Source organism: Pelodiscus sinensis, chromosome 10 (genome assembly GCF_049634645.1).
Source record: "Pelodiscus sinensis isolate JC-2024 chromosome 10, ASM4963464v1, whole genome shotgun sequence".
Lineage (NCBI taxonomy): Eukaryota > Metazoa > Chordata > Testudines > Trionychidae > Pelodiscus > Pelodiscus sinensis.
Window position 1 is genome coordinate 54,349,655 of NC_134720.1, and position 25,712 is coordinate 54,375,366.

The 25,712-nt window shown below is 60.9% G+C and overlaps 1 protein-coding gene across 3 annotated transcripts in view; it reads right to left on the minus strand.

The window, feature by feature from the left end:
• The window catches only part of LOC102458512 (putative cation-transporting ATPase 13A4), a 63,819-nt gene that overhangs the window by 8,052 nt on the left and 30,055 nt on the right, over nt 1–25,712 (minus strand). For all 3 annotated transcript variants that reach the window (XM_075938289.1, XM_075938288.1, XM_075938290.1), the window contains 12 exons: nt 20,466–20,552; nt 19,007–19,160; nt 17,572–17,683; nt 10,136–10,260; nt 8,977–9,140; nt 7,166–7,288; nt 5,542–5,621; nt 4,702–4,744; nt 4,091–4,200; nt 2,936–3,032; nt 2,135–2,207; nt 548–722 (listed from right to left, as the gene is read on the minus strand). In XM_075938289.1, the coding sequence (XP_075794404.1) occupies nt 548–722; nt 2,135–2,207; nt 2,936–3,032; nt 4,091–4,200; nt 4,702–4,744; nt 5,542–5,621; nt 7,166–7,288; nt 8,977–9,140; nt 10,136–10,260; nt 17,572–17,683; nt 19,007–19,160; nt 20,466–20,552 (1,343 nt within the window). The remainder of the gene's footprint in view (nt 1–547; nt 723–2,134; nt 2,208–2,935; nt 3,033–4,090; nt 4,201–4,701; nt 4,745–5,541; nt 5,622–7,165; nt 7,289–8,976; nt 9,141–10,135; nt 10,261–17,571; nt 17,684–19,006; nt 19,161–20,465; nt 20,553–25,712) is intronic.

Here is a 25,712-nt window from a genome sequence, read left to right on the forward strand (position 1 = left end):
GACGGCAGTAGGTCCCCAGCCTCCGGACACCCCTTTGCCATCAGTTGTATTGGTACAAGCAGGAGCCTTTGCAGCAGAGAGCTACCACCTCTGGGCCTCTTCCCTTGGCTATTCCACTCCGTAGCCAGGGGACCTGGAGCTCCCGGGCTGCGCGGAACACACGAGGGACAATGACTTGTTCAAGGCAAACTCCAGCTGGTCGGCCCCAGCCTCCGCCCAGGGCTGCCAATGCAGAGCCACGCTGATGGCGCGGGAGCCCGGCCCTCCTGGCCCCGGTGCTCTGGGAGCTCGCTCTCTGGCCCTGCCATGCGGCCAGCCTGCTGGGGTGGGGCTCCATGGCCTTGGGTTGTAAATGTCACCCTGACCGCGGACCTTGTTGGGTGGGTTTGCCGAACTTCACTCAAACTTCCACTAGGGCAAGTAGATTTACACCCCACCCCCTCCACAGAAGCTATCTGGCATGGTATCACTGCTGCCCCGTTCCCACCCTCGCCAGCGGCTGCCTGCACACCGGCCCCGCTGGTCTGGGGCCCAAGCCCGGCCTTACCTGTGGATGTTGTGCTGCGCGTACCAGGGCTGCTGCTGGACCATCACAAAGCCAAAGACCTGCATGGCCAGGCTGAACAGGATGTTCAGCACCACGGACAGCAGCAGTGGGGGCGAGATCAGCTGGCTGGGAGGCCTGTAGGGGACCAGCTTTGGGTAGGCCCCATTCAAACTCACTGATGAAAGAAGAATGGGTTTCACAGGCCAGCCAAGGGGCCAGGCGCTAGACCTGAATCGTGGGCCACTTGGGCTAATGAGCAGCCTCTACTGCCTGCCAGTTCCCCAGCATCCCTTCACCTCTCTGAAAGGCCTGCTGGGTGCATGCTGGGGCAGCGCCCGCCTGCAGGGCTTACGCCTGCTTCGCACGAGCATCGAGGCGAGGAAAAGCGCCACGCGGGGCTACTGTCACTGGCTCCAAGGGCCCAGGCTGCCACTCTCAGGACTGGCGTCATCGCGGTCTCCCCAGCTCTCTGCCCCCCACCATGCACACAGCCCGTCACACCCCCACACCGAGCTCCTGCCACAGCACCCGGGTCACCGCTCTCCTGGGACCCAGACCCCCCGGGACTGACTCCAACGTGTCTGTCTCTGCTCCGTTCCCCCTCGTCGAGCGCTGCTTTCCCCTGACCCCCATGCCCGCTTTCTCCTCCGCTGCGCGTCCCATCCGGCACATCCTCACGGCATGTCGCCGCCTCGGCTTTCCACAGCATGTTCAGCCATGGAGGAAAGCCCTTTCTAGAGCAGCCCAGCCTCCTTTCTACAGCAGCCCGGCCTCCTTTCTAGAACGGTCCGGCCTCCTTTCTAGAGTGGCCCAGCCTCCTTTCTAGAACAGTCTGGCCTCCTTTCTAGAGCAGTCTGGCCTCCTTTCTAGAGCGGTCCGGCCTCCTTTCTAGAGCGGTCCAGCCTCCTTTCTAGAGCGGTCTGGCCTCCTTTCTAGAACAGTCCGGCCTCCTTTCTAGAGCGGTCTGGCCTCCTTTCTAGAGCGGTCTGGCCTCCTTTCTAGAGTGGTCTGGCCTCCTTTCTAGAGCGGTCTGGCCTCCTTTCTAGAACAGTCCGGCCTCCTTTCTAGAGCGGTCCAGCCTCCTTTCTAGATCGGTCCGGCCTCCTTTTAGAACAGTCCGGCCTCCTTTCTAGAGCAGTCCGGCCTCCTTTCTAGAGCGGTCTGGCCTCCTTTCTAGAGCGGTCCGGCCTCCTTTCTAGAGCGGTCCAGCCTCCTTTCTAGATCGGTCCGGCCTCCTTTTAGAACAGTCCGGCCTCCTTTCTAGAGCAGTCCGGCCTCCTTTCTAGAGCGGTCTGGCCTCCTTTCTAGAGCGGTCTGGCCTCCTTTCTAGAATGGTCCGGCCTCCTTTCTAGAGATGCCTTCTCCATGTAACTCCCTCTCAGTCTTCTCTTTTCCAAACTAAACAAGCCCAGTTCTTTCAGCCCTCCCTCATCGTTCCATATTCTCTAGATCTTTCATCATGTGTGTTGCCCTGCACTTGCTGCAAAGTCTCTGTCTTTCTCGGTGCGCAGGATTGTGCATGCTTGGCAGGTGGGGACTAGCTGCGAGCTGTTCTCCCCCTACACAGGCGATAGCGACGGAGCTTACTTGTTATGCCAATGACAGTGGTAATAGCCAGATCTTGGAATAAAAACTGGTAATTCCCAAAGGAGTTTAGTTGCTGAAAGGAAAGATCAAGAAACCACACGTCAGACATTTGCTGGGGGCTCACGTGTTTCATCTTCAGCCCCCTCCTCCGGTCAGTGTTTCATGAGGCTAGTGCTCTGCAGTCTGCCTAGAGAGCCTGGGCAGGATGCGTCCCGCACGAGGCCCAGCCCTCGCACGAGAGGCGCTGTCACGGAGCTTGCACGAAATGCAGCCGGTTGGTGCATGGTGAATGATCCTTCCCGCTCAGTCAAAAATGCCACCGGCCTGAGCTGCGGCGGCTGCCCGGTGATTCCTGAATGCAGCCCCCTCCTCACCCCGGGGAAGGCTCCAGCCCAGGGCGGTTCAGGGCGCTCTGGCATTTGTAGCCAACGCCCTTTGGAACGGCTGAAAAGTGCCTCGTGTTCACCTGCCAATGCACTTCTCGCCTCCCCGGCAGGGCCCTTCCGCGGGCCCTTAGCCTCCCTTCTCAGCCTCCCTCACTGCTGCCACGTGCTGGCCTGCCACGGCTTGCCTTGCGCGTGGGCGTCTGCCTGGCCCTTCCCCCCTAAGTCACTGGCAAAAGTCCCTCCATTTCACATGGGGAAACTGAGGCAGGTTCAGCCACTTGCCCTAGGTCACACAGGGAGTCTGAGGTTCAGTGGGGAGAAGGCAGCTCCCCTGGGTGGGCCTCGGCTGTGACGCCCGCCTCCCCGCGACGGGAGCAGCATCCCGCCTTGGCTCTGGCTGGTCCCAGCGCCGTACCCAGTAAAGCAGGAGAACCCCGAGGTACTGGATGGTGCTGTACAGCGCCATGTACTTAAACACGCAGAAGGAGGTGACGAGGGCCGCGCGCCCCTGCCTGCGGAAGGGAGAGAGAAGGTGACGGTTAGAGGGCGGAGGGCGAGAGCGACAGGCTGCTCGGTCCCCGAGGCACAAAGCACACGGGCGTCGTTTTGCACGTGAATCCCTTGGCGGAAACGTGGTGGTGCCGCCAACCCGGGCTCGCACCAGCCACCCCAGGGCCATTCCTCTCAGGCAGCGGCACGGACAGTGCCCATGCAAAGTGCCCGGCGGGTTGCTAGGAGCTCTCAGCCTGCCAGCACCACGCCGGGGCGCTCCGCCCCAGCCCCCAGACCAAGGGCAGAAGGCAGCTGTCCCCGCTGGGGGCAATCCGACGAGAAAGCCAGTCACCGGCGGATTTCGAGGGCAAACGGAACAGCATGGATTCAGAATACTCTGCCTTCCTTTCAGAGCAGTGTCCTGGGAGGCAGCAAGCCTAGTGGTTAGAGCAGTACTCTAGCACTCCTGGGTTCTTTTCCCAGCTGTCCTACTGGCTGGCTGGGCGGTGAGGACACAAGTCCCATCTGGTGAAGCTGTGGGGCGTGTTCTCAGGAAGGGCGCTAGGCGGGGCTCTGCAGGAAAGCAGCGAGGGAGGGAGTGTTACGGGTTCCTTGCTCGGTATGGGAAGGAGGGGGCTTGTTCTGTGACTCGGGACCGTTGTTCCATGACGCACACGGCCTTGGGCAGCTCACTTGGGTCCCAGTCCTGCTGCAGGCCAGTCAGTGAAATGGGGCGATGCTACGTCCCTGCCCCGCGGGGTGTTGGGAGGCCAGTCAGCGCTCTGGGGTTCGCCCGCGGCAGGGCCCTGGGTGGAGGGCACTGGAACGGTGCCCCCGGCGAGCACCCTGGACACGGGTCCCCTTCTATAGCTTCTTTCCTGCCATCCCCCTGGCACGGAAACCGCTCAGAGCCCCTTGCGCCGCAGCCATGGCCTCCTCCCCCGCGCTGCCGGACCCAGCGCCGTTCTGTCCGCCAGCAGCAGGCCACGGAGCTGGATGCGTGTTCCGCTGGGGCAGCCGGGCCTTGGCACGGGACAGGGGCCGATTTCCCTGCCAACGGCGGGTGCCGGGGGCTCACCTGATCAGCTCGGGCACACACGCTATGCTGGGAGTGCGGGAGGTGAACGGCGAAGCCACCGAGGCCTCCTGCTCCGACAGCGAGATCCCGGCGTGGGCCACTTTCAAAGCCTGAAATGCGCAGCCCGGGTCAGCCCCGAGGAATCCGCCCCCCCCCCCCCCCCCCCGTCCGACCCCAGTGTAGACCCTGCTGCCCGCCCCGGGGCGCATTGCTCCGGCCCAGGGCTCTCTGTGAGCGGAGGCCAGGAAGAGTGAGGCGCCGGGCGTGTGCAGGCAGGACCTACGAGCTCTGTGCGACCCACCTCCCGTGCACAGCCGCCTCTCCTAGTCTGCACCGGGAAGGGCGGGTCCGAAAGCCTGACTGTCCCATCGGGCAACCCCCCCTCCCTGCCCGCCAGTCACTTCAGCCACCCTCCCACGGCCCAGCGTGGAGCCGGATCAGTCCGACGGCCCTAACTCTGCAGCAGGCTGCGCCCGCTGGGCCCGGGGGGGCTTGCGGCAGGAGGGAGGTCTCTGTCCTTGCTGCGGCTGCTCTGCGGAGAACTCGCCTCCCCAGGTGACTGCACCGGGCTGTCCCCGGCCCGGCGGGTCCCCTCCTGTCAGTGCACTCACCCCGCAGTCATTGGCTCCGTCTCCACACATGCCCACAAAGTAGCTGCAAGCCAAAGCAAACAGCACGTCAGCAGGGAGCCAGGCAGCCCCCGCCTGGGGTTAGTTTGCAAAGGGTCGGGCGCTTTCCAGGGGAAGGGCTGCAAGGCTGGCCGGTCTGGACCCCAGCGCTGCTGGCTCCCAGGGGGCTGCTCTGGGGCTGGGGCACAGCAGCCGAAGAGCCCGGCCATTTCCAGCGTCACCGGATGCCCTGGAGGTCCTGGCCGGTGGAGCCTTCTGCATTCCCTGCCTGGCCCAGGCTCACAATTTCACGCACAGGAACACAGCTGGAGGCTGCCCGGGCCTAGGCAGTGGCCTGGCTTGCTGCTGCCCACAGAGCCTGGGGCCCTCCTGGGGCCCAGTCGAGCTCCTGTCCCTGGTCCCCTGCTCCACTCCTGACATCTCGCCCCTCCTAGCTGCCCCGAATGCCCCACTTCGGCTGGCTCCCTTGGCGAGCCCAGTGCAGCTCCTCGACCTGCTCCTACAGCATGGCCTGGCCCGCACCGCTGCTTCAGGCCTTCACCGTGACCTCAGACCACGTCCCTCCAACCTGAGCCCCGACCTCGACCCGCCCCGTGTGCCTGGCCTGCGAGCCGGGACGGGACGGCGATCACAGACCCCCTCCGGGGTGCACGGGAACTATCTGCCGAGCTGCATTTCTGGAGGGGACTCGGATTTGGGATCCCCGTCCGGCCCACACTTCCCCGTGCCCATCCCAAGCGTCTGGACAGGAGCTGATTGGCCTTGGACTCCCCTCCGGTCTGCAAATGGCTCCAGCCCTGTCCATGGCCCAATAGAACTTACCCCAACTTTTGAAACTCCTCCACTAGGCTGGACTTCTGACCCGGGGACATTCTAGCGAAAACAGTCCCCTGAAGCAGGAGCTGAAAGGAGAAAGCGATTGGACGCAGGACTGGCCACACATGGGCCTGCAGGGCTAAGATGGTGCAAAAGGAAATCCGGGAACAAAGGCCTGGTAGGTCACTCGAGTCTCTGGGTGACCCCTGACCCCTGACCTCTCAAGGCTCTGGTTTAACTAGACCAGTGGTTCCCAAACTTTTCGGCATCACGCCCCTTTTTTGATTTTTGAGAAACCCTCACGCCCCCCTTCCCCCCAATAACAGCAAAACTTGTTGAGAAAAAAAAGGATAGAAAGCTGGTTAGACTGTCGGGCCCAGCGGGTAGTGATCAACGCTCGATGTCAGGATGGCGGTCGGTTTCTAGCGGAGTGCCCCAAGGTTCGGTTCTAGGACCGGTTTTGTTCAATATCTTTATTAATGACCTGGCTGAGGGGATGGGTTGCACCCTCAGCAAGTTTGCAGATGACACTAAGCTAGGGGGAGAGGTAGATACGCTTGAGGGCAGGGATCGGGTCCAGAGTGACTTAGACAAATTGGAGGATTGGGCCACAAGGAATCTGATGAGGTTCAACAAGGACAAGTGTAGAGTCCTGCACTTGGGACGGGAGAATCCCAAGTATTGTTACAGGCTGGGGACCAACCAGTTAAGTAGTAGTTCTGCAGAAAAGGACCTGGGGGTTACAGTGGAGGAGAAGCTGGAGATGAGTCAACAGTGTGCCCTTGTAGTCAAGAAGGCTAGTGGCATATTAGGTTGCATTAAGAGGAGCATTGCCAGCAGATCCAGAGGTGTCATTATTCCCCTTTATTCGGCTCTGGTGAGGCCACATCTGGAGTATTGTGTCCAGTTCTGGGCCCCCCACTACAAAAAGGATGTGAGCACATTGGAGAGGGTCCAGCAGAGGGCAACCAAAATGCTGAGGGGGCTGGAGCATATGAACTACGAGGAGAGGCTGAGGGAGTTGGGTCTGTTTAGTCTGCAGAAGAGAAGGGTGAGGGGGGATTTGAGAGCAGCCTGCAACTTGCTGAAGGGGGTTCCAAAGAGGCTGGAAAGAGGCTGTTCTCGGTGGGGGCAGGTGGCAGAACAAGGAGCAATGGGCTCAAGTTGTGGTGGGAGAGGTGCAGGTTGGATATTAGGAAAAATTATTTCCCTAGGCGGGTGGGGAAGCGCTGGGCTGGGTTCCCTAGGGAGTAGGGGAGTCTCCATCCCTAGAGGTGTTTAAGTCTCGGCTTGACAAAGCCCTGGCTGGGCTGATTTAGTTGGGATTGGTCCTGCCTAGAGCAGGGGGCTGGACTTGACCTTCTGAGGTCTCTTCCAGCTCTATGGTTCTATGATTCTATGATTTTATGACCAGGGCCGAAAAACAAAAATAGCAGCAAAACTTGGGGGAGAGGGAATTAATGGGGGGAGAGCTGGGTTGCCTCACGCCCCCCGGAATTTCTTCATGTGCCCCAGTTTGGAAACCCATGAACTGGACAGTTGTGAACAAACCCAGCAGACACCGCGCCTGCGAACGCTCTCCCCCAGAGTCACTCGGGGCAGGCCCTGGCTCAGACAGCCCAGCACTTACCTTTGGGAGTAAATAGCCGAAATGCTGGGTAATGACCTGGTAAGATCTTCCACTCATGGCAAAGTGGTAACTGCGACGTTCCACTTCGGCTCTGCCTCTCCCCCCGACGGGAATGCGGGTCTCCTGTGAACCAGGCCAGGGTTATCTCCATGCCAAGGGCTGAAGAGGCTGCCGAGAGGCACTCAAATAGCCATGTCGAGAGGAAGTGTGGCCCAGTGGTGAGAACACTTGGATGCTGGAGACCTTGATTCAGTTCCCTGCTTCTGCGGGACCTTGGGCGAGTCAATTAGCCCCTCAGTTCCCCTCCCCGTACGATGGGGAGATGACCGTTCCTGCCTCCCGGGGTGGAGTGAGGATCATCCCGAAAGACGGCAAGGTGCTCAGAGGCTGTGGGAATGGGGGCCAGAGGGCCCTGGCAGTGCAGCTGAAATGGGATTACAGGGCAAGTGGGATCCACTCTGCATCAACACAACTGACATTTGGAGAAAACTGAATTTTGGTTTGAAGTTTTACAGAGCTTTATTATTTTTCTACTTTTTACACCCAAAAATGTCATCGCCTACCCAGCTACAATTCAGTTGTTTAAATAAATGTGTTCCAAAGGGAGACAAAAATTGTGTGTGTCTGAAAACTGTAGGTCCTGGGGGTACGTCTAATTTTTTTGAAAAAGGGGTTGTGACGTAGTGGGGGGGAACTTGCTGGTTTCTATGGGTCTGTGGTAACCCCATGTGACGGCGCGTTGGGGGTCCCCTGTCTCCTGCACCCCGAAATGGCACAAACAGACTCCACCAGCCAGTGGAATTGAGGGTGGTTTATTGCTCCTCCAGGATACAGCACAGATGTAATCTGGTTACAGGAACTGGGGGCTAAGAGGCCTCAGGCCCCCCTTGAGATGGGGGGATCCCAGCCCCCTCCCCAGTTCCTTCTTCCCTGCTTTCCAGCCAGGAACTAACTCCCCTCTTCCAGCCCTGCCCCCAGCCAGGGCAGCATCCACCTCCCTTTGTTCCTCTCCATGGGGGTCAGCTGGCCTAACCAGTTGGGATACCCTCTTTGCATAGTGACTCATCGCTTGTCTGCTCGGTGGTGCTCCAGACAGCAGCCAGAGAGTTAGCAGGTTACCCCCGCTACATCACACCCCACTGGCTGCCGCCTGCACCACAGCCCAGAAGGACAGGGATGGGTCATTATGCAAAGGGATCTCTCAACCGGTGGGACCAGCTACCCCCCATGGAGAGGAACAAAGGAAGGTGGATGCTGCCCTGGCTGGGGGGCAGGGCTGGAGGAGCGTTAGTTAGTTTCTGTCTGGGAGGATGGAGGAGGCAGCCTCAGCAACAGGCTGGGGGGTTTAGAAGCCGAGACCCCCCCCATATCAAGGGGGGGCTGAGGCATCCTAGGCCTGCCCTGTAACCTGGTGACATCTGTGCTGTGCTGTATACTGGGGAAGCAATAAACCACCTCTATTCTACTGGCTGGCAGGGTCTGTTCGTGCCATTTCGGGGGTGCAGGAGACAGGGGACCCCCAACGCGCCGTCACAGGGGTACTTTCTAAAAAAGGTTGAGAAACACTGCCCTAGACGAACGTGCAAAGCCAGCATCAGCACAGACCCGTCCCAGGGCACTAGCAGGACGGGGCACGAAGGGGACAGCGATTTAACGATCCCTTTTCATCGCTATCCTGACCCAGCACGTTCTGAAGCGCAGGAGGGACGAGCAGACGGGGTGCCAGAGATACGCCAGCGAGTTAGACCTGCCCCCACCTGCCAGTGCTCAGTTCCTCTCCCCCCCACGAGACCTGCCCATTTAGCACTCACCAGGTTTCCATGGCCATTGGGGCTGCTTGCTTCCGTTAGCTGCCAGCTGATGGAGGCTGCGGGGGACCCTGATCGCTCATTAGCTTCAACGAGAATCACTTGACTGGTAGGAGAAATCATGCCGGAGTTTTTGGCAACCGTAATCGCTGTCTGAACGTTGTCACCTAGGAAAAGCGGGGGTAGGGGTGTTATCTGCAAGTTTGCCTTCTGCCGATTTTAGACCTTGAGGCTGGAGGAAATGAAAACCTTTCCCTGACATCCATGTGATCGCACAGCTGGGGGCCAGAGAGATTTCAGCTCGGAAGAGAGACAGTGAAGCAGGTTTATGACAGAGGTAACTACCGGCAGACAGGGCACGGGGCTAGATGGACCTTTGGTCGGACCCAGTGTGGCCGTTCTGCTGTTCTCACGTTCAATGTGGGTATCTGCATGTTTCTGTAATACCTCTGCCTTGCACCTGACCATCACTTGCATCCCAAGGATCCAGAGGAACTGGAAAGTCCCTTTGATACAGATTTCACTTCACCCACTGTTGAAATGCAGCCACCTCTGGTGTGGGAAATGGCCGTAGTTTAACCGCACAGAGCAATGCTCCACAGCCATTTTGGATGTGATGAATTTTTCCTGCCTTTGAAATTCACATTTTATCTGGTCTGGACTGAATCCGGCTGAGGAAACTCTACTGGGTCGCCTGCCAGAAGGGGGCACGTGTATCCCTTCAGCCGAGTAGAAGGTAAAAGAATGAAAAGGGAATTAACTGTGGCGTTGAGGGAAATAGCTCGATTGTCCTGGCACAGCCTAGGGGTAAGATGAGTATCGGAAACCCAAGAAGGCCAGAGCAATGCAACGGTAGCATGGGGGAGCTCACGCAGCCCTTCCCCGGCCGGCCCTCCCTCCCACTTGCATCGCAGGGCGAGGGGAGCGCAGGCCGAGAAGGGAGAGGGACAGAGCCACCGGTAGAACCAAGGAGAGAGATTGTGAGTGCGAGTCAGCCCAGCGGCTTGACTGTGGACGGAGGAGGAAGCCAGGGCTGTGCTCGGGGTCGAGGGGACACAGGAACAGGCAGGAGCCACGGCGGCTTCTGGGACACGAGTCACTGGAAAGCGCCACTTCTGCTGTTCAGCGACAGCGCCCACAAGGCATCTCTCGCGGGAGCTACCTGTGACCATCACGCTCCTGATCCGGGCAGCGCTGAGCTCTTCCAGCACGGGCTTGGTCTCGGCCTTCAGCCGGTTTTCCATGATCAGCAGGCCCAGGAACGTCAGGTCGCTCTCCAGCTCCTCCCTGGGCACGAGGAAGAAAGAGACGTCTCTGAGGAACTTTCCGGAATCTCAGTCTGGTTTTACTGTTGAATCAGCTCACTAGCCAGCATGCTGGATGCACGTCTATTGCCATCCCAAACAGCCTTTCCGGTGAACTAATTAGCCCTTCCCGCACCCTCCTGAAGCACGCCCGTGGAGAAGTTCCCTGCGCCTAGAAGCATCGCCTGACAGGGACACTAGGTGGCACTGGTTGTATTTGGAAAGGAGACGCCCTCTTTCCCTCTGGACTCTCCTCAGCCTGGGGGCGGAGCTCAGTATATAAGTAGCCTTGGCGGGGGCTGCTAGAGTCATTGTGGCCGGGAGCCATGTGGAGCGACAGTCCCCTGGCTGGTCTAGTCTGCAGGGGACTGTGGCAGTGGCATGGGGGTGGGCTAGGAAGGGGCCCAGTGTCTCACAGAGACACCGGATCGTGGTTACGTGGTTAATAAAGAAAAAGCTGTTTGCTTGGTAACTCCCAGCTCTGCCAACCCAGCTTCCGATCTGGGCGCCAGGCTGGGTGGGTTCTTCTTGTCTCGTGTGTCATCACTGGCAGCAAATTCCACCCTCGTCAGCCTCGGCATCTTCACCCGCTGCCCTGACTCACCCGGGGGCCAGGCTGCTGGCGTGAACAGGGTTGCACAAGTGTCAGGGAGCGCAGTGTGGCCCTGCCCAGGACGCGGGTAACAATCTCGATGCTGCACAACGAGTCCGGCTCCCTCTCCCAGACGCGGGCTGGATGCCTGGGGCAGGCTGGAGGCCAAAGACCCAGCCTTGAGCTGCTCACTCTGGCGGGGAGGGGCTGACGTTGCCAAGGCGCCCGTGAGCGGGTCCCCGGAATCAGGCCCTTCCACGGTCACGCGTCTCGCCGTGTGACCCACAACTGCACGGGAAATGCTGCCAGCGGTGGCTGGGTGTCCCGCTACACGCGTCGGGCAGCCACGCTGCAGCTGAGGGCTCTGGGCGTTCGGCTGAGAGCTCAGTTACCCTCCTGTCCATGCCAGCAGAAAGCTCCCTGCGTCCCTGGCCAGCGCCACAGCCTGGTGTTACAGTGAGCCCCCTGAGACCCGCCGCCTGGACATCCAGCCTGCCCCTCCAGTAGCACGCTCGCCCGGGCGAGAGGGCGGATAACGCACCTACAGCCTCATGCTCCGAGGCGCCTGTCGCTCCGCCCGCCCATCCACACACACCGGCCTCAGGCGCCTGCTTGTTGCGCTCTGGGCCCTGCGCACACGGCGGGGGCTGGAACCAGGCCACGTGGCACAGAGGATGCCAGTCAGATCACAAGTGTGTGGCCTGCCCTCCAAAGCCCTTCCCACAATCCCGCCCCCTCCTGCTGCCCCACAGGGACAGGCGTGTTGTGTGACGTAGTGGGGGTACTTGCTGGGATGTGGTGACCCCTGCTGTCTGGAGCAAGACCCAGCAGGGAAAATCTCGCTAGGCAGAGATAAGGCCAAACTTGTCGAACCAGTGGCCAGACACCCCCCATGGAGAGGAACAAAGGAAGGTGAATGCTGCCCTGGACTGGGGGGCAGGGCTGCAAGGGAATTTAGTTGTTACTGTGGGAGAGCATGGAGGAGACAGCCTAGGGAGAGGAGCTGGAGTTTAGGGGCCCAGTCTCCCCCCAACTCAAGGGGGCCTGAGGCATCCTAGCCCAGTTCTGTGACCAGACTACATCTGTGCTATGCTGTATCCTGGAGAGGCAATAAACTTCCTCTATTCCACTGGCTGGTGCAGTCTGTTTGTGCCATCTCGGGGTGCAGGAGACGGGGAACCCCCAACGCGCCGTCACACTGGTGTCAGAAGTGGGATGCACTGCACCCCGTGGATGGAGCTTCCAGCGGCGAGCGACAAGGCGCAGTAGAAGCAAGAGCCCTGGAGCCAGGCGTGCTGGAGACAGAGCGAAGCGGTTCCTGGGAATCGTGGGGCGCTGCAGCACTAGACTGGTGAGTCTGCACCGAGGGGCCCAGCGGGCAGATGGCCTACGCCCGACTCTTGAAGGCAGAGCTGGTGGGGCTGTGCAGAGAGAGGGGCTTGCCGGTGCGGAAAGCAACCAAGGCCCAGCTGATTACCCAGCTGGAAGAGAATGACCAGCCACGGGGCCAGGATCTTGTCCCCAGGGGAAGCAGCCAGACCCCCCCTGAGAGTGTGTCAGGCTCAGAGAGGGGGAGGAGCGCTGGGACCCACCGGAGAGATGAGACAGCGTCTCCCGGGAGGCCTGCAAGCCGTAGCCCATCTAGGGCAGGGGCCAGCCCAGCGGAGCTGCGGCGGCTGGAGATCCAGCTGCGGATGAAGGAATTGGAAGTACAGGACAGAGAGAAGGAACGCCAGGACCGAGAGAAGGAGCGCCAGGACCGAGAGAGGCAGCGACAGCATGAGCTGGCCATGGCAGAGCGGAGAACCTGCGGGGCCCCGGCTGCGCCAAGAGTGGATGGGCCCCAGAGTCCCGGGGATGCCAGGCGCTTGGAGAGGCTCACAGTGGCCCAATTGAAGGACGTGGGCGACATAGACGGGTTCCTCAGCTCCTTTGAGAGGGCCTGTGGGCTGCAACAGGTCCCCCCAGCTGACTGGCTGCAGGAGCTCGTCCCCGCACTGAACCAGGAGGCGGCCGGAGTGCTCAGTCAGCTGGAGGACCTACAGCCAGGGGATTACAACCGAGTCAAGGAGGCCCTGCTGCACAAGTTCGGGCTGACCCCCGAGATGTACAGGAAGAAGTTCCGGGGGGTACAGAAAGGGCCACGGGAGACCTATGTGGACCTGGCCTCCCGCCTGGCGCAATACGGCCGCAAGTGGGTCTCGGGAGTCGGAGCCCAGACCGCAGAGAAGCTGCTCAAGCTGGTCATGATGGAGCAGTTCTATGAAGTGTGCCCACCCAAACTGAGGCTGTGGCTCAAGGACCGGAGACCAGAGAACCCCCAGGAGGCCGGGAGACTGGCGGATGAGTTCACGGAGAGCCGGTCCGGGGGTGAACGGGAGTCCCGGAGAGAAAGAGAATCGCGCAGAGACCGGTTCTCGGCGGAGCAACGGAGAGAGACACCTCCGAGGCGAGCCCCAGGGACCAGGACCAGTCGTCGATACCCCAGAAAACCAGCCAGGGCCCGGGCAGAGCCGACCCGAATGGGCCCACAGAACCTAACTTGCCATCGCTGTGGGCAACGAGGCCACAAGAGGGCTCAATGCACCAGGCGCAAGAACAGGTCCCATGACCTGGGACGTTCCAGGGTTAACTGGCTGGGGCGGGAGGAAGGGCAGGCTGCCCCAGTGGCAGGGGCTGGCCGGCAAACCTCCGCTCGGGGAGGGGGGAAGGATGCTCAGTGCACCTCCCCTGGGAGGTCTGACCCTCGGGAGACAGATTTATCCGTGCACCGGGTGGGGGCAGGGCGGCCCCTACGGAGGGACTGCCTCGTACCCCTGGAGGTGGATGGCAGGAAGGTGACGGGTTTCTGGGACACGGGGGCGGAGGTGACGCTGGCCCGGCCCGACATAGTGGCCCCAGACCGTATGCTACCCGACACTCAGCTGACACTGAGGGGCATAGGCGGCACCCCCTTTGAGGTACCTGTAGCCAGGGTGCATCTGAAATGGGAGGCCAAGGAGGGCCCCAAGGAAGTGGGGGTGCACCCGCACTTGCCCACCGACGTGCTAATGGGGAGTGACCTAGAGGAGTGGCCAGACGGACCCCACAGGACGCTGGTCACCACCCGTAGCCAGAGCAAGCGAGGGGCTGGCGGCCCGGAACTCGAGGAGGTTCCCCAACAGGGGGCCCAGGGCCCCGTCCCAGCAGACCTAGAGTTGGACCTAGGCAGTGGGGGGAACCACGGCCCTGTCCCAGCCCCAGCCGCTGAATTCCAGGCGGAGGTGCGAGCGGATCCCTCCCTGCAGGCCCTGAGGGACCGGGCTGACCTGGGTGCCGCTCAACCCCTAGGAGGAGATTGCCAGGAGAAGTTCCGGTGGGAGAGGGGATTTCTGTACCGGGAATGGCTTTCCCCCGGGACGGTAGGCAAGTGGGGGCTCCAGCGGCAGCTGGTGGTTCCCCAAAGGTATCGCCACAAGCTGCTACACCTGGCCCATGACATCCCGTTCTCGGGACACCAGGGGATCCGGCGCACGCGGCTGAGGCTGCTCCAAAACTTCTACTGGCCGGGGATGTTTGCAGCTGTCCAGCGGTACTGCCGGTCCTGCGACTCCTGCCAACGGGTGGGGAAGGCCCAAGACAGGAGGAAAGCTGCATTGAGACCCCTGCCCATCATAGAGGAGCCTTTCCAGAAGGTGGCGATGGATATTGTGGGGCCCTTCAACAGAGCGACCCGGACAGGGAAGAAATACATCCTGGTGGTGGTGGACTTCGCCACCCGCTACCCTGAGGCCGTGGCCCTGCCCTCCATCGAGGCAGACACGGTGGCAGACGCACTGCTGACCATTTTCAGCAGGGTGGGGTTTCCCCAGGAGGTTCTCACGGACCAGGGATCCAACTTCATGTCGGCCCTGCTCCGGTGCTTGTGGGAGAAGAGTGGGGTGCAACACACCTGGGCCTCGGCGTATCACCCCCAGACCAACGGGTTGGTGGAGAGGTTCAATGGGACTCTGAAGCAGATGCTACGGACCTTTATGCACAAACACCCGCAGGACTGGGACAAGTACCTACCCCACCTGCTGTTTGCGTACAGGGAAGTGCCCCAGGAGTCCACGGGGTTCTCGCCGTTCGAGCTGTTATATGGGAGGCGAGTGAGGGGCCCCCTGGACTTATTGAAAGACGAGTGGGAGGGGAAGGTCTCCCCGGAGGGTGAGCCGGTCGTGGAATACGTCCTGACATTCCGGGAAAGACTTGCCGAGCTCATGGGCCTGGCCAGAGAGAACCTGAGCAGGGCCCAGAGGAAGCAGAAGGTCTGGTACGACCGCAATGCACGGGCCCGCGCCTACGCTACCGGGGACCAGGTGATGGTCCTGATCCCCGTGCGGAAGAACAAGCTGCAAGCCGCCTGGGACGGCCCCTTCAAGGTGGTTAAGCAGCTGAACGAGGTGAACTACGTGGTGGAGCTGACGGGCCGGACGCGCGGCCAGCGGGTATATCATGTTAACATGATGAAGCCGTACTGGGACAGGGAGAACTTGGTGCTGGCCGTGTGTAAGCCCTGGGAGGAGCAGGGGGAGGATCCCCTGGTGGGCCTGTTCCCTGGGACCGGAGAGGACTCTTCGCTGGAGTCAATTTCCCTCTCGGACCAGCTCACCCCGGCCCAGCAGGCCGAGATCCGGGAGGTGCTGCGCTCCCACCAGCAGCTGTTCTCCAACAAGCCGGGTCTTACCAACCTGGCTGTCCACCGGGTGCAGACGGGCACTCACCCCCCGGTGCGCTGCTCCCCATTCAGAGTCACAGGGAAAACAGCCCAGGACCTGGAGAGAGAGGTCCAGGACATGTTGGCCCTGGGGGTGATCCAGCCGTCCTCCAGCCCCTGGGCCTCTCCCGTGGTGCTGGTTCCCAAGAAGGACGGGTCGATCCGGTTCTGCGTGGACTACCGGAAGCTCAACGCCATCACGGTGTCCGACGCCTACCCGATGCCAAGGCCCGACGAGCTCCTGGACAAGCTGGGGGGAGCTCGCTATCTCACCACCCTGGACCTAACCAAGGGCTACTGGCAGGTGCCGCTAGACCAGGAGGCCAGACTGAAATCGGCTTTCATCACGCCGCTGGGGCTCTATGAGTTCCTGGTCCTACCCTTTGGCCTCAAAGGGGCGCCGGCCACCTTCCAGCGCCTGGTGGACCAGCTGCTGAGGGGAATGGAGAACTGTGCCCTAGCGTACATCGATGACATCTGCGTCTTCAGCCAGTCCTGGGAGGACCACGTGGCCCAGGTCAGCCAGGTACTGGATCGGCTGAGGGAGGCTGGGCTGACCGTAAAGGCTGGGAAGTGCAAGGTTGGAATGGCCGAAGTGTCCTACCTGGGCCATAAGGTGGGGAGCGGCTGCTTGAAGCCAGAGCCGGCCAAAGTGGAGGCCATCAGAGACTGGCCTGTGCCCCAGACCAAGAAGCAGGTCCAGGCTTTCATTGGGATGGCGGGGTACTACCGGAGGTTTGTGCCCAACTTCAGCTCCATCGCTGCCCCGATCACAGAGCTGTGCAGGAAGGGGAGGCCCGACAGGGTGGTCTGGACGGAGCAGTGCCAGAGGGCTCTCTGTGCACTGAAGGAAGCCCTGGCCAAGGCCCCAGTGCTGGTAAACCCAGACTTCGACAAGCCCTTTATCGTGTTTACGGACGCCTCGGACACTGGGCTGGGGGCGGTGCTGATGCAGGCGGACGAGAAAGGGGAACGTCACCCCATCGTGTACCTGAGCAGGAAGCTGCTGCCCCGGGAGCGGAGCTACGCGACCGTAGAGAGGGAATGCCTGGCCATGGTGTGGGCCCTGCAAAAGCTGCAGCCGTACCTGTTTGGCCGGCGTTTCACGGTGTTCACCGACCACTGCCCCCTGACCTGGCTGCACCAGGTGAAAGGGACGAACGCCAAGCTGCTGCGGTGGAGCCTGCTCCTGCAGGACTACGACATGGAAGTGATCCACGTCAAGGGGAGCGCCAACATCATCGCCGACGCGCTGTCCCGTAGCGAGGGGCCCGAACTTCCCCAGGTCACGAGCGGAGTGACCCTGCTCAGTTCGCTCTCGAAGGGGGGAGAACTGTGACGTAGTGGGGGTACTTGCTGGGATGTGGTGACCCCTGCTGTCTGGAGCAAGACCCAGCAGGGAAAATCTCGCTAGGCAGAGATAAGGCCAAACTTGTCGAACCAGTGGCCAGACACCCCCCATGGAGAGGAACAAAGGAAGGTGAATGCTGCCCTGGACTGGGGGGCAGGGCTGCAAGGGAATTTAGTTGTTACTGTGGGAGAGCATGGAGGAGACAGCCTAGGGAGAGGAGCTGGAGTTTAGGGGCCCAGTCTCCCCCCAACTCAAGGGGGCCTGAGGCATCCTAGCCCAGTTCTGTGACCAGACTACATCTGTGCTATGCTGTATCCTGGAGAGGCAATAAACTTCCTCTATTCCACTGGCTGGTGCAGTCTGTTTGTGCCATTTCGGGGTGCAGGAGACGGGGAACCCCCAACGCGCCGTCACATGTTGTCCCGCCATCAACGGCCCCTGTCGCACGCCGTCACACTCAGTAACGGGACCTGTCCCCGGACACGCCCGGGCGAGGAGAGCGAGGAGACGGGTGGGGCGTTGCTGCGAGGACGCCCCTAGCCCAATGCTCAGAGCCGGGTGCCCATCACCCTGGTATCTGAGCAGCGCAGAATAGCCTACGGGAGCCTCTCACCTGGGGGAGCCAGCGGCCTGCGTCCCCGGCGGCAGCGTTCTGTGCGCCAGGCCGATGACCCGGAAGCCCCGCGCCGCGTGGAACTGGAGCTCCTGGCCGAAGCTGGGCGGCACTGTGCAGGAGAGAAGAGGGGCGTCCCGCTGGCCTCCAGAGCAAACCGCGGGGGCGAGGCCCAGCCCCTGTTGCCGCGGCCCCTCCCGTTCCTGCGGTAGTCGTGGGGGGGGTCAGGGCTGTCCCCCCTCAGCCTGGGAAGCCAGCCCCGGGGCAGGGGAGGTGCATCGTGGTTCTCCAGGGACCCACAAAGAACAGACTTTGGGCTGCAGCCTGGCTGGAGCCTCGGGCCCCCGGGGTGGGGATTGGGGGGCTGGGCTGACTGCGTCTCATAGGACCGTGCGCTTGTTGGGAGCCGAGGCGCTGGCCTGGTCACTGCAAGCGAGCCCCGGGGGGGGGGAGGGGGGCTGGTGAACTTAGCAAGAGCAGCGGCGCTCACTGGTTTAACCGCGTTTTCTCTGGGTGCCGGGAGGACACAGGCTGCATCCAAAGGGCTGGGGCCATGGCCGGGCGAGGCAGCCGGCAGACCAGCGTGGGCAGACACTCGCTGCTGGGAAATACATAGAGAAGGCAGGAAACCCTGCGGCCTGGACGTCCCACGAGGAGTAACGGGAGTTTGGAATAGGAAGCCTAGTCCGAACTACCTAGTCCGTGCCGCGTGTAGCCGCGTGGCACGGAGTCCGCACTAGCGGACATTTAAAAATGGTGGCGCCCGTCTTTATGCAAATGAAGCCCAGGAAATTCAAATCCCGGGCTTCATTTGCAACTCTGGTTGCCTACATTAACCACCCTAGTTCGAACTAGGGGGCTAGTGTAGACATACCCCCAGTGACAACACTGCCCTTCCCTGTCACCGTCCGGCCACGGCCCCCGATTGCTTTCCTGCCGCTGGTAAACCCTCCTCAGGCCGTGTCTTTCTCACCATTTTACAGATGGCTAAACAATGCTCAGGCAGATTAAGTGACTTGACTAAGGGCACATGGCGAGCAAGTGGCTGAGGCTGGCTCGGAACCCAGGACTCTTGACTTCTACTCCCCAGCTCTAACCATTAGCTCAGTCTGCGACTCATGTGGGTCGCTGTAGCCAAGAGCAAAGAAAAGACAATTCTGCTTGGCTGCTGTCGGCTGGGGCCTGGGCAAGGTCTGCTGTGGAGGATGCCACCAGTTTGCACCTTCGGCTCTTCTCTCAGCGGCGCCCTCTGGCCGAGCTGGGCTAGAGGATACCCGCCCCGAGCGGCCAGAGCGAGTCGCTGCCGAGAGGCGCTCCCGCTCAGGCTGCGCGCGAGCGTCTGGCCCCAGGCATTGACGCCGGCTCTCTCCCCCCGCGGTGCGGGACCCGCGCCCTTCCAGAGCCGCCTTTCAGCGCCGGGCGAGATGCTGCTCACCGGTCTCTGGTCTGCAGAACTTGGCCACCGTCTCCGGCGCCCCCTTCATGAAGACCCGCTGCTCCCCTCCGATTTCCTGTGCGAGGACCGACATCCTCTGCAGGGCTGAGGAGAACGGGAACTGGCGTAAGACGGCAATGCCTTCCACCGGGACCTAGGAGAGAAGCGCAGGCACCACGTGCTGCAGCCCGGCTGGAGCCGGCGGCGCTTACCGGCGCAAGCGACGGGCCCATCTGCGCTGAGCGGCTGGATCTCCTTGGCCGCCCAGCGCCCTCATGCCAGCCCTGCACCCGCATTAGCACCACAGCTCAGGAGACGGGACCACGACGTGCCACGGGCAGCGGACGGGAGGGGCTGGGTTCGGCCCCCAGGCCCCGGGGCGGGCAGGGAAGCGGTGAGGGGAGACGCCCCAATGATCCTGACAAGTGACTCTCGCCACACGCTGAGGAGGAAGGGGAGGGAGCCCCAAGGTCGCTCCCGGCTGCTCTGGGGGGAAAGTCCTACCCGGCCGCACCAATGGCCATGAGTTAGCCCCTGTGCGTGGGAGCCCGGCCTGAGGGAGAGTCTGTGTCACCCCAGGGCCCCGGGCTGCCCCGGCCGGTGTCTCCAGCCCTGGCCAGCCCCGGAGGGGTGATAACGCCCAGGGAGGCTGGAGGGGCCAGGCGCATCAGGCTGACAGCTCGGCGGGAAAGCTGTGGGCTGAATTTCCTGGGCGCTAGATCCAGTTTGACCCTGCGCAGACAGGCCGGCGGCAGGCTCTGTGCTCAGCCACGGGTGAGTTCACACAGGAGAGCGCTGGCGGGCGGGTGCGCAGCCCCAGCTGATAGACCGTGGAGAGACCCCGCCCCCGCCGGGGAGCAGCCCCTAGCAGAGCCACCGACGCCAAGGGGATGGGCACAACCCCGCCCACCAGCCAGGAACTGACTGTACTGGCCTGGGACGAGCCCAGTCCATGGTCCTGCCCCCTTTGGGGTATCCAGCGCCCCAGGGGAGCAGGGCCTTGGCAGCCCCTGATTCCCACAAGCAGAGAGGCCTGGACTCTACTGGCCTTGGCACAGGCTGACAAGGAGAGGAGGGGTCCTAGCGCCCTTCCTCCCCTCAGGGCTCCCAGCCTACTCTGGCCCTATGGAGCCCAGCCCAGCCCTGGGGGGTTATCTCCACCCCCCGCCCCCGCCTTTGCTCCAGAGCGGCGCAGTGCTGAGGGGAAGGGCAGCGCTGGCAAAGCGGAGAGAGAAGACCTCCCGGCTCAGTGCCCTGCTTGGGCCCACGGCGCCCCAACGGCGCGGCGTGCCTTGTCCCGCGTGGCTGGAGAGAAACGCGTTGCTGTCCCCCCGAGGCACAGCGGGGCAGGGAAGAGATGTTTGGGGGTGGGGGGCCGAGCCCGTCCCAGCAGGGCCCCCAGTGACTGTCGCCTCTGACGGAACTCAGCTCTGGATGGCGTGGGGGATGGAAAACTTACGTGGCCGGCGTTGGGGCCGGGTTTGATAACCAGCGCGTGCGCGAACTGCCCCTCGCTAACCAGCCCTTCCCTGGGCTCTCGCAGCTCCTGGTTATGTACAGAGGGAGAGGAGCTTTTCAGTCACCGGCGCCAAGAGCAATTCTCCAACGGGCCCTTCGCGAGGGCCAGCGGTGAACGAACCCGCGGGGCCACCACACGCCCACCCTAGCCAACGCCCCTGGGCCATTGATCCCGGGCCTGAGAACTAGGCACGGTCCCTTATTGGGATGCAGTGTGAGGGAAGGGGGTGATGGACAAGGCTTTGCACGGACGCAGCAGGCTCCATCCCCTGCTTCCGTAGCCTTTTACAGCAAACTTGGATTGACCCTCCCAGGACCCCGCAATATGGAATCGCCCCTCAGAATCACATTCTTCTGTGGCACAGGGAGCCTGACAGGTCCCTGTCACCGACCCAGCCTGCGGGGGAGGTGTGACCTAGTGGAGGTACCTTGCTGGTGGTTACGCTGGGCAGTGGGTTGTGGGTGACCCCCACTGGCTGCTGGCTGCAGCACGGCCCAGCAGGACAGGGGATGAGTCATTATGCAAGGGGGCTTCGAACCTGTCTGACCAGTGATCTCCCAGGGAGCGGGACAATGGGAAGAAGGGGAGTGGAGCCCTGGCTGGGGGCAGGGCTGGAAGTGAGGGAGTTAGGTTTCTGTCTGGGATCATGGAGGAAGCAGCCTAGGCAAGGGGCTGGGATTTAGGGGCCCAGGCTCCCCATCTCAAGGGGGGCTGAGGCATCTTAGGCCTGCCCTGGAACCAGATTCCATCTGTGCTGTGCTGCGTCCTGGAGAAGCAATAAACTCCCTCTGTTCTACTGGCTGGTGGAGTCTGTCTGTGCCATACGGGGGTGCAGGAGACGGGAAAACCCCAACGCGCCATCACAGGAGGGCATACAGCCGAGCCAGTGGAAAGGAAAGCGCTAGCAAGGCGCCACCTCTGTTCTCCAGCCCCGCGCCTCACGCCCGCGCAGTCTGTGCCGAGGGTGGGGCGTGGGGCCGCTGGCGACACAGCCGCAGAACGCAGGGTGACTGGGCTGCGCTGGGGCTCACAACGGCCGGCTGCCATCCAGGACCTGGCAAACCGCCCGTAGGCTGGAAACCTCCCGTGCCGGGCTCTGCAATGGGACTCAGCGGCTAGTGGGGTGAGATTCGGGGGAGCGCTGTGCTGCACCGGTTAGCAAATGACTTGTAGGGTTTCTAGCAGCTCTGGGCCCCTGCCGTCGATTCCCTCGAGTGGCTGCTGGGCTCTCCCAGGACTGAGCATCTTCACACCCCGGGTGAGACCAGCGCACCGGCCCATCCCACACAAGGAGCAAGCGCCGTCCTGCCGGGGCTGGCCTGGGCTCTCCGTGCCCGGGGCCACTGTGGCTGGAGAGAGCAAGGAGCTTGGGCTTGTTTCAGGGCTCCCTGACGGGCGGCAGGAGGGAGCAGGAGAGGGAACGGCAGGAGCCAGGGGGCGGCAGGAGGGAGCAGGAGAGGGAACGGCAGGAGCCAGGGGGTGGCAGGAGGGAGCAGGAGAGGGAACGGCAGGAGCCAGGGGGTGGCAGGAGGGAGCAGGAGAGGGAACGGCAGGAGCCAGGGGGTGGCAGGAGGGAGCAGGAGAGGGAACGGTAGGAGCCAGAGGGTGGCAGGAGGGAGCAGGAGAGGGAACAGCAGGAGCCAGGGGGCGGCAGGAGGGAGCAGGAGAGGGAACGGCAGGAGCCAGAGGGCAGCAGGAGGGAGCAGGAGAGGGAACGGCAGGAGCCAGGGGGCGGCAGGAGGGAGCAGGAGAGGGAACGGCAGGAGCCAGGGGGTGGCAGGAGGGAGCAGGAGAGGGAACGGCAGGAGCCAGAGGGCAGCAGGAGGGAGCAGGAGAGGGAACGGCAGGAGCCAGAGGGCAGCAGGAGGGAGCAGGAGAGGGAACGGCAGGAGCCAGGGGGCGGCAGGAGGGAGCAGGAGAGGGAACGGCAGGAGCCAGGGGGTGGCAGGAGGGAGCAGGAGAGGGAACGGCAGGAGCCAGAGGGCAGCAGGAGGGAGCAGGAGAGGGAACGGCAGGAGCCAGGGGGCGGCAGGAGGGAGCAGGAGAGGGAACGGCAGGAGCCAGAGGGCGGCAGGAGGGAGCAGGAGAGGGAACGGCAGGAGCCAGAGGGCGGCAGGAGGGAGCAGGAGAGGGAACGGCAGGAGCCAGAGGGCGGCAGGAGGGAGCAGGAGAGGGAACGGCAGGAGCCAGAGGGCGGCAGGAGGGAGCAGGAGAGGGAACGGCAGGAGCCAGAGGGAGGCAGGAAGCCGGGGTGCAGCCAGAATCAGAAGATGGGAGCCAGGGGGGAGGGCAACACTCCCAAGTTGCCCACGGCCATGCAGGAGGTAATAGCAGAACTGGGAACAGAACCCAGAAATCCCGGCTCCCAGGACCCCTCCCCACACTGTGCCCCTTGACAAGATACGTCCTTCAGGAGGTGACTGCTTACGCAGCAGGTTCTGTTTTGGGTGTGGCTTGGTGTTTAAAGAGCACACAGGCCATGCAACTTAGTTAAGGACAGAAGAACAGCCACAGTGGGTCAGATCCATTGTCCACCCCCAGCCCCGGAGCCTGATTCCAACAGGTGCCCTAGAGGGAGTGAACAGAACTGGGAATCACTGAGGGTATGTCTACACTACCCCGCTAGTTCGCAGTAGGAGGGTAATGTAGGCATACCGCACTTGCAAATGAAGCCCGGGATTTGAATTTCCCGGGCTTCATTTGCATAAGCCGGCCGGCGCCATTTTTAAATGCCGGCTTGTTCGAACCCCGTGCCGTGCGGCTACACGCGGCACGGGCTAGATAGTTCGAACTAGCAAGCCATTCCGAACTATCTGTACGCCTCGTGGAACGAGGAACGAGGTGTACAGATAGTTCGGAATGGCTTGCTAGTTTGAACTATCTAGCCCGTGCCGCGTGTAGCCGCACGGCACGGGGTTCGAACAAGCCGGCATTTAAAAATGGCGCCGGCCGGCTTATGCAAATGAAGCCCGGGAAATTCAAATCCCGGGCTTCATTTGCAAGTGCGGTATGCCTACATTACCACCCTAGTTCGAACTAGCGGGGTAGTGTAGACATACCCTGAGCGATCCATTCTCAGCTTCTGACAAACAGAGGCGAGGGATACCATCCCTACCCATCCTGGCTAACAGCCATTGATGGACCTAACCTCCAGGAATCTATCCAGCTCTTTTTTAAACCCTGTTAAAGTCCTGGCCTTCACAACATCCTCTGGCAAGGAGTTCCACAGGTTGTGCATTGTTTGAAGAAATACTTCCTTTGGTTTGTTTTATACCTGCTGCCTGTTAATTTCATTGGGCAACCCCTGTTTCTTGTGTTCTGAGGAGGAGGAAATAACTCTTCCACTTACTGTCTGCACACTAGTGATGATCCATTGCCCTCTATCATATCCCCTCTTAGTTATTTCTTTCTTAAGCTGAACACTCCCAGTCTTTTTAATCTCTGCTCAGATGGGCTGTTAAACATTCTGGTTGCCCTTCTCGGCACTTTTTCCAATTTGAATATATCTGTTTTAGGTGGGCTGCCCAGAGCTGCACGCAGTGTTCAAGGTGTGGGCGTAGCGTGGATTTGCAGAGTGGTGTTATGGTATTTTCTGGTGTCTCCTAATGGCTCCTACCATGTGTCACGTTGCTGAATTGGAGGGAAGCAGCCAGATCGCTGCTGCACCCCTAGGTGGGGGTGTTGGCCCCAGAAATTGGTATGGGGGGAGCTATGTGGGGCATTGAATGGGAGATTACTGTTTGTTAATCTTATGTACGCTATTTATGTGAGTGTATAATGTTTGTGTGTGTGGGTAGGAATCTGTAATCTGTGTGGAAGCTGAATATTTCTGTGAATGTGGTTAAGCATGGCTATGGACAGGCTGAGTAGCAAAGCCCTGTGGAACAATGACTCTCAATAGGCTATGGACACACCCAAAGAATGGGATTTGTCACCTGAGGGCAGCCAGCAGGAGATATAGAGATTGGCCTCTGACCAGGTGACTTGCTGCAGACTAGAAGAGAGGCCAGGAAGGAGTATAAAGAGGCCATGTGGTCGATGCCATTTTGTTCTCAGCTCAGCACTTCATCCCAGAGGCAGCACTGCAGGGATTGAAGAGCCCGGAAGACCTGTGAACCCATCCTGATCCTAGGATGTGCAATAAGGACTTTTAACCAGCAGCTGCAACACCTCTGCTAGAGCCTGCATCGAGAACTGGGAGATTCGGTGCATGTAACGTACTGTACTTTAATAACCTTACTCTCATGCTTTTCTTTCTTGTAATAATAAACCTTTAGATATAGATTCTAAAGGATTGGCCCAGCGTGATTTGTGGGTAAGGTCCAGAGGGTAAATTGACCAGGGATCTGTGGCTGGTTTCTTGGAACCGGACAGAACTTGTTCGGGGTAGGTGGGATTGGGTGCTAGGACCCCCCACCTGTGTATAGGCCCGGGGCCATCTGGGGCACGGATATTGCTGGGGTGTCGGAGGGGTTTTGCTCGGGAGGCTTCAGGCAGGCTGCTGAAGCGCTCTGTGAGACTGGTTTGTGGCCTGTTTGGAGAGGTCACCAGTCAGGGGGACTGTAAAGAGCCCCGGATTTGAGCAATTCGCCCTGAGCGGACGCCCTAAGCTGTGCCCAGACACGGCCCGGTCCGTCACAGTGGTGTAGTTGGCAGGATCCACAGATCTTGGTCAATTGAGCTTTGGGATCAGGACCCCACGCTGTCTAAATTTGATTTTTGGTGTTGAGAGTTTGGTTGATTAAAGAGCCGCTGCAATGAACCCGGAATTATATGAGAGTCTGAGCAAAAGTGCTCTGAAGGATTTGTGCTTGGGGAGAGGCATTGCCTTTAGGAAAAGGGCCTCTAAACTAGATCTGGTAGTGTTGTTATTAACCAGAGATGTGGATGAAAGGGATCAGAAGCAAGCCAAGGAAGCTGCTGAAAGAAGGCAGAAGGCAGATGAAGAAATTGCTAAGAGACAGAAGGAGCTGGATCGGGAACTTGAGATGAGAAAAGCAGAACTTGAGGAGAAAAAGGCAGAATATGCGGAGAGACAGCGGAGGGAAGAGGTAGAGCATGCGAAGAAGATGGCCCTAGCCAAGGAGGAACATGCTAGACTTGACCTCCAGCTTAAGAGACTAAAAGAACAAGAGAGACTGTATTCTCCTGAAGGTTCAATGTGTAACTCTGTGGGTATGCGGTGTG